Source organism: Camelina sativa, chromosome 10 (assembly GCF_000633955.1).
Source record: "Camelina sativa cultivar DH55 chromosome 10, Cs, whole genome shotgun sequence".
NCBI lineage: Eukaryota > Viridiplantae > Streptophyta > Magnoliopsida > Brassicales > Brassicaceae > Camelina > Camelina sativa.
In genome coordinates this window covers 1,319,864-1,327,548 of record NC_025694.1, presented here as the reverse complement: position 1 = coordinate 1,327,548, position 7,685 = coordinate 1,319,864, and the positions used below count along the sequence as shown (strand labels likewise).

Genomic DNA, 7,685 nt, shown 5'->3' with positions numbered 1-7,685 from the left:
CCATTGAACCACCCATATTGTCTAGAAGTTAGTCTTTAGAAAAGAAAGAAAATGCTATGTCTATATTTGTATTGATATGTAGAATCATAGGCTTGGTTTGGTGGGTTTTGGATCTTTGCAAAGCCAAGAATATCGAAAATTTTACATAAGACATTGGTTTAAGTATAACTTGTGTGCTTAACTAAAGTTGACAAAATCTTAGCCTTTGATTTATGCATCTCTTTTTGGATTTTAGTCCAATATATATTTAGATCACTTTTTAGTTTTGTATTGATTAGCTGTCAGAACTATTAGAAAACCTTAGTAATCTGAAAATTAAGCTTTTGTTTAGATTCCACAAAAGCTTCCAACCGTTTAATGAAATTTATCCCATGGCTAGCTTTTGTTCTTTGTAGAGTCATTTCTTGACAATGGAGTAAGGTTCTCTTTTCATTAAAGCACGGAGAATGACTTGTCCTCCTTACCCTACTACTCTCTTTCGATGAGTGTCCTTTTAGGTGTCACTCTTGCTATTGGTAAATAGTCTCCACTCTGTTTTTTTCTTTTTGGTAGTATGGTAACATTCTATGATTTTTTTTTTAAAAAAAAGAAACTTGATTAAAGGGGCTTAGAAGATAATCTTTTTTTTTTTTTTAATTTTAGAGATGATTAAAAAAACATTCTAGTGTGTATCAAAATTTTCTAATATTAGATGATGATTCTTATAATTGTATGGCTCAACGGTAACTTTCTATATTCCTTCTCTTCTCCCTACTCTTTTGCTTACCACTTTATTAGGTATCTACGGAGTTGTTATTTTTTCAAATCTAGCTAGTTCTCTAAGAAAGAAGACAAAAATATGAATCTAGCTATTTGAAAGGTACAATTGGGAAACATTGTATTATATAATTGGATCCATACCATGTCCAGATAATTTTTAGACAGTTCATTTATACAGCAACTTGGCCACTTGAGTTAACTTACGTAACAGGTATGGATCCAATTAATATTACCAACTTCACCTTTAAAGAAAAACTAAGATCCAACTAAGTAGCTGACACTTTCATTTTCGCATAAATTATATTTGTAGTAGCTGACACTAACACATTAACATACTCAAGAGTAACATACTCAAGAGTAACATACTCAAGAGTAACATACCATATACACTATACAGTATTAGTAGCGACATAACATAGTACATTGTTTATTACATACACGTCCATAACACTAACATTTAGCAGTAGTGGTATATTCACAAAAAACATTATTTAGAGTAGATGTCCATATTAAATTGAGTGTGTCATTTTCAATAAAGAACTCGGACCCATCACTAAAGACTATAGTCTGCTAAAAAGAAAAGAACAATCAATGGTGTTGTAGTAACAGTATTTTTATTCATCACTGACAGATATGAATTTCTTATTATTTCCATAACAAATTAAAATAAAAGAAAAACAAACGGTATAATCAATTAAATAATACTCTCAATACCACAAATTCGTAAAAGAAACAGACAATGGTAGGGTCAAAAAGATAAAAACTAAAAGAATTTAGGGGTGAAAAGATAAATAATTTTAGAATGCCATGACGAGAACGGCCCACGCGGTTGCAACCGCTCCCACCGCTACATTCCTCAATGCCCTTGTGCTCTCTGCTCCGCTCTGCATTATTAATTCAATTGTCCACTTTAATATTTCGAATATTATAAAGTTTTAACATATTTATTATGAAAACTGAATTCGATGTTCAATGTTTTGAAAGATCTCTATAATTGTTGATTTAAATATCCTAATAATAATAATACTACTTTTAGTCCATATAATCTTAGTTTTTAATAACAAAGACCAAACAACTTATAACGGTAGATAAATTAACAACGTTGTTGATTTAAGGCAATGTACCTGATCGTCGGCAGACGTGGAAGGACCGGGAGAAAATGCGTCGGAGTTAGGTCCGGGAGCTTCCGCGGGTGGTGCAGGAGGACCGAGAAGTTCTGGAGCCGGAGCAGGTGCGTTTTGGTGCTTTTTAGACTTCTTGGCAGCCTTCTTGTGCTTGCTTGGAGCAGGAGCCGGTACATCAGCAGCTACTGGAGCAGCTACTGGAGCCGGAGGAGAATCAGCCACTGGAGCGGCTACCGGAGCTGGAGGAGAATCAGCTACTGGTGCTGGAACGGGTGGAGAGCTCACCGGAGAAGAAGCTTTTGGTGCAGGAGCCGGAGGAGAGCTCTCGGGAGCAGGTGTCGGTGGCGGAGATGAGCTTACGGGAGCAGGAGATTTCGGTGCTTCGACTGGTAAAGAAGACGGAGAAGCCGAGGGAGAAGTAACGGCGGGGGATTTAGTAGGGGAAGTAGTAGGAGCAGAAGGAGTGGTGGGAGATTTGGTCGGAGATGAGATCGGAGATTGGCCACCGACACCGACGACGACAATGCAGATCAATGTAACTGTTAGGACGAAACTGCGATCCATATTTATTTTATTTTTGTTAAATTTGGATCAGAAGAAAAAAAACAAGTCTCGTAAGAATCGATCTTAGAGAGAGTTTGAAGTGAAGATGTAATGTACTGATGATGAGGTTAACCCAAGCGTGTTGTTGTTTGATGTAAGAGAAGTGAGTTTTTTTATATATATAGGCGATGAGAAGAGATCTGGACCGTTGGATTAAAAAAGGACCACATACAGATGTAGCCGTTGAGGAACAGAACATAATATCCTGTATCTATCTAATAATGTAGGGCTCAATAGCTTAATTTTTTTTACACGGTGGCTCTTTTTTTTTCCGTTTCCAATTAGATAAATTTAAATGTTCTTGGCATTTTTTTTTCTGTTTTTTTATGCCATAAATTTATTCGTTTGTAGCATGTATTTTTGTTTAATGTAATGCAATTACATATATGATCGGATAACTAAACTAATCTATAGTAATTTTAACGTTAGACTCAATTTGTTTATAATCACTAGTCTTGTTGTGTCATCATAATAATTGGATTTGAAATTCATTTACCAATATCGCTCACACATTTATCATTGTCTAATATTTATGATATCTTTATTAGAGAGTAGTACTGTATCACGGTATAGAAATTTCCAGCTACTAAATTGTCGGCCTTTATAAAGAAAAAACTACTGAATTTGTCGGGAAATATAAGTAGTTTAGGAAAAAAAAAAGACACATTACAATTGAGATAAGATTTTTGGGTACATTGGATTACTCATTATGTGGAGGGGATCACTAATTCACTACGGATGCAATCATTATGACTTTGAAGGATTTATAACGTTAATAATGAAAATATTTAAACTCGAGTTCAAAGTAATAACATAATGCAATCCAAATAAGACAACGAGAAAGAGATACAAAATGAAAACGTAAACAAAAAGTGTCTTTGGTCGGAAGTTGGAAGTAGAGAGACAGCTGGTTGATTGATTTTGCCACTTTGGATTGGTGCCCACACGGATTTTACTTTAGCTGTTTAAGACATAGCGCAATTATTGGCACTTTCGTTTTATAAATTTGTTTTTGATCGTTTAGTCTCTGTTATTATATTCATAATTACGACTTGGTTTGTTGCCACCGTCACCGCCATTCATGGCCTGACTGCTATAAGTTCTAAACCTCCACCCACACTCTTATCGAATTTTTTATATCCGAATCGAGATGGAATCAAAATCGTCGCGTCAATGAAGAAATGTATTGCTTATGAGCTAAGATTTTTGATTTCTTTGTTGCTTCTCACTTTTGTTCTATCCTTCTTTAAACGACTCTATCTATATAATATAGAATATGAAAAAGTATTCACAACGTCGTCTTATAGTTTTCTATTTTATTTTCCCGGACTAGGAAAGAAAGCAACACACGTTTCTGTCTAGATATTCCTAATAATTTTTATACGTTACGTTTTTTTCTTTATGAGTCCTAAAATAAAGACAAAGACAAGTAGAAATTTCGAGAGCGGCGCGTCGGTGCAGAAAACTCAAGGTTTTGACTTTTCTAAAGGTTTTGACGAGTGTCGTAACGATAAATAAATGTGGCTGGAATCTTATAGACATTTTATATGAAAAAATTACTATCCTGGATTAATTAATTTTCAGAACATATAACGGTTATATATATATGCTCACGGTATTAATGGTGCCAATCAGAACTATCAGAAAAATTTAGCACTAGTGGTTGGAATAATTAGCAAACAAAAACAGATCCAAGACAACACAACTCCGAGAACTGACTTGTGATTTGAAACGAGAAAGACCATACTTAGATACATTATTATATCTGTAATATAAAGTTAATTGTGAGAGTTTAATTTTTTTAGAAATCCTAACAAAGCTTTTTTGTTTTTTGTTTTTTTGTTTTTAGACAGAAGCATATCATCATAAGCTGTAGATTTTTGACTAAACCATAAGTTGTCAATCATTGCAAGAGCTAAGCGCCGCGACAACTGATCCGGTTGTCGAAAAAGCCGAGGAAATATCCGGGTGATCTCTCCACGACGTGTTGATTTTCAGGGATGGGTATAACCAAGACTTAACCGAACCAACAAAGGAGCTTGGTTCAACATTAAGTATAGCCTCCCAATCGACCTGTAACCCTATCGGGATAGTCTCAGTGAATTCCATATTAGCAGCTAGCAGAAGTCCAAGTAACACTACAAATCCCGTTACCGCAGTCCCTCGAGCTAACGGCATAAAATTGTACCTGGGGTAAAAACGATGCTTGCAATTTAATACCAACAGCTTGGGAGTAATCAATCATACGTTATGCTGTCATTGTCATTTACCAGTAATATGTCATCCGTAAGATAGCATCTCTAACAGTTTCTAGAGCATCGAACTCAGTAGAACCGTAATTCTCCCCACAATAGGCATTGCATAAAGCCTGCGGATTCAGTTGGACTTTTGTTAATATTTCTCAGAAAAGGAGAAAAGGAAAAAATGGTTTGCGATATCTTAGGTCTTACCTCCCAAGCTGAGGTCATTTCTTCATCAAAGTCGCTCCACCTTGCAGGTGTACATGGAGTTCGAATTGAAAAATCATGCCCAAGCCTACCCCTGGATAAAAACGAGATAAATTTATTGAAGAAAGTGGCAGATAGGATTTGAGTAAAATCACATGTGAAAGGAGTAAAAGTTTACGGTTTTTGAAGGCAGGTGATTCTAGTTCCTTCGAGGCGTTTCCTGAAGATATTAACAAAAGCAAGACGCAAAATCAAGGTAAAAGAGAATGCTCAGTGAAGATAAAGCTTGTGGGTTTACGGTACTAAACAACAACGAACCCACCCTTCGGTTGCCGTACTGTTGCACCAAGTAGCCACCCAGAAATCCTCACCAACAGTTTTGTGTAGCTCATCGCACGTTTCAGCACGCATAATCTGCATCGTGGGGAAACACAGTAAGAGAACAATGCAGCAACGAGAATTATTCACACAAGAAGAATGAAAAACTGACTTCCTTTATCTTCTCATCTTTAGATAGATCAATAACTTTATCTTTTTTGCTGCGTACAGAAAGTTTCTCCTTGATGATGCTCTGTGCAAGAGTCAGGGTTCTGAAGTAACATATTAGAAATTGATCAGTCCATGGAATGAGAAAGTCATAATTGATACACGAACAAATCTCAACTTCTATATATACTTAACCTTTCATAATTTGGGAAATAGCGTACAACTTTGGCTTGTCCGAGTACCATTGGTGTATGAGAACCAAACCCAGAATTAAACTCTTCACTGCAATTGGGATAAACAATTTCAACCACCCAAGTCACTCAAGTAAGCAAATGAAACTAAATTCGGGAAATTGAAGTCAAGATAAACATAGACTAGAAATGGAACGTTACCTAAGTTTGTTAATCCACACAACTGGGTCACAAGGCTCTGAAATTTGCCTCCATCTGACAGCAGAGGAATATACATCTTGCCAAGACAACATAGAGCGGCCAGATGATTCTAGTGAGGCATACCCAGTTGTTGAAGTTTCACTAGAACTGCTAGTACTACACCCAGCACCACCTCTATTTTGGCTAAGCATATTGATTCTCTCTCTCCTCCGGTTCTTTTTCCCATTTTTTGCGGTGCCTTTGTTTGAATTCCTCCACTCTATGCGCCAAGCTTTTGAAACTTTTTGAGCAATCTCTATCACAGCCAATCCTGCCATACGATGCTGGAAAATCATTGAACCACAAATAATTAATGAAGGAGTGGCTAGTTTTCAGGCACAAATAAAACAGCATATGGATATCCGTGTATAGATATCTAGTGATTAGATGCAACAGGGACTTTCTGCGGCAAGAAATAAAGAAAGCTGCTATGAAGTTTAAATGAACTCTAGAAAAGAAGAAAATAACCAAAAAAAAAAAGAATGGTGAAAAGGTAGATAATCCAAATATTTGCATAAAAGGCACCTGGCGTTTGTTTGGTAAGAATCCGGGACAATCATATTGGATCCTCTTGCCTATTAAATCAGCAAAACGAAGAACATTCGCCTTCTGTTTGGTTATTGCCAGATCTTGCTTTTTCAGTTTACCCTTCTTAAGGGATTCACGTAGGGGAGGTTGTCTGTAAACCTTTTCACATACATTTTTTGGGTGTAACCGTTTGCACCAATACTCCTGAAAACTCACAGGAAAGAAAAGGCACATTCACCACATATACGATTGAGGAAAGAAAAGTACGATAGCATAAGGAACTCTAAGATATGCTTTCGCATAAACACGGAACTTGAAGGCACTAAAAATCATCTCATACCTCAAAACCAACTAATGATCAATTCAGACTTGAGATTGGTTAAGCTAATTCATACTTAATAGCGAAGTCACACTTAGAAGACATTTAAATTGTCAATTCCAGCACATTGAATATATACCCAATATGTTCCAATATATCAAACATCAAGTATACTTCTTGGACGTTGTTGGTTTTCATGGCTCATTTTTGAGCCTATGTTAATTCTAATTGGAATAAACTAATCAGAAAGAGTATAGACACGCAAACAAAGCAAAAATCTGACTTTGTAGCAACATCAGAAATATCAGGAGAGATATCTTACCTTGAACATTGGATCTATGTCACCATCAATATCAAAGCAGAGAAACTCACTACTAACTTTGGAAGCCGTGTACAAGGCAATCTCCTTCTGCGGAATAAAAACGGATAACTTAAAAAGTTATTGTGAAAGGAAAAAAAATTATACGATAGGGGGAGGTTTTTCATTGCTCAGTATGCTAATTACTATCAGATAAATGATTCCATTATTTTCTACAATACTAATGGAATGGCCTATAATTACAGGTTGCTACAAAAAGCAGTGTACCAAGAAAGTAATCTTGCATATAACATTTCAATGTTGAGCTTTCAATCCAGCCAACCTGATAAAATGCCAAGCATTGAAGAACAAATTTTTCAACTGCATCAAGTTCCACGTCCACAGTAGCATCGTAGTCCTTCACCTGTGAGCATATTCAAGGCAAGCAATAAGAGAGAGTCTCCTTGAAAAAATGCAGCCATAAAGTTAACAAACAAATATTTACCGCATCTCTATATTCTCCTACAGCATGGTAGCAGGAACCTCGTAGGTACAAGCACTCTATTGTGTTCTCAATGCTTAAGCCGATAGATAATTCTTGGATAGCCTTCCTGAAAAATACAAGTAACCAAAAATAATTACAGGTGAATAATATCACTGATTCAAAGACCAGCCTTGTACATAAACTTA

The 7,685-nt window shown here is 36.1% G+C and overlaps 2 protein-coding genes across 2 annotated transcripts in view; both read right to left on the bottom strand.

The window, feature by feature from the left end:
• On the bottom strand, nucleotides 1,385–2,571 carry LOC104716380 (lysine-rich arabinogalactan protein 18-like). Its single transcript, XM_010433757.2, has 2 exons — nucleotides 1,884–2,571; nucleotides 1,385–1,643 (listed from the first exon to the last, which is right to left on the bottom strand). Exons 1-2 carry the CDS (start codon nucleotides 2,445–2,447, stop codon nucleotides 1,557–1,559), a joined length of 651 nt encoding a protein of 216 aa, XP_010432059.1. The 5' UTR covers nucleotides 2,448–2,571; the 3' UTR covers nucleotides 1,385–1,556.
• Nucleotides 4,193–7,685, bottom strand: part of LOC104716379 (suppressor of RPS4-RLD 1-like) — a 9,033-nt gene continuing 5,540 nt past the window's right edge. Inside the window, exons 14-25 of the mRNA XM_019230642.1 lie at nucleotides 7,501–7,652; nucleotides 7,339–7,419; nucleotides 7,020–7,106; nucleotides 6,376–6,582; nucleotides 5,812–6,134; nucleotides 5,615–5,701; nucleotides 5,424–5,523; nucleotides 5,256–5,347; nucleotides 5,112–5,153; nucleotides 4,937–5,027; nucleotides 4,757–4,854; nucleotides 4,193–4,674 (exon numbers count right to left, since the gene is read on the bottom strand). Of these exons, the coding sequence (XP_019086187.1) occupies nucleotides 4,386–4,674; nucleotides 4,757–4,854; nucleotides 4,937–5,027; nucleotides 5,112–5,153; nucleotides 5,256–5,347; nucleotides 5,424–5,523; nucleotides 5,615–5,701; nucleotides 5,812–6,134; nucleotides 6,376–6,582; nucleotides 7,020–7,106; nucleotides 7,339–7,419; nucleotides 7,501–7,652 (1,649 nt within the window). The 3' untranslated portion in view covers nucleotides 4,193–4,385. The remainder of the gene's footprint in view (nucleotides 4,675–4,756; nucleotides 4,855–4,936; nucleotides 5,028–5,111; nucleotides 5,154–5,255; nucleotides 5,348–5,423; nucleotides 5,524–5,614; nucleotides 5,702–5,811; nucleotides 6,135–6,375; nucleotides 6,583–7,019; nucleotides 7,107–7,338; nucleotides 7,420–7,500; nucleotides 7,653–7,685) is intronic.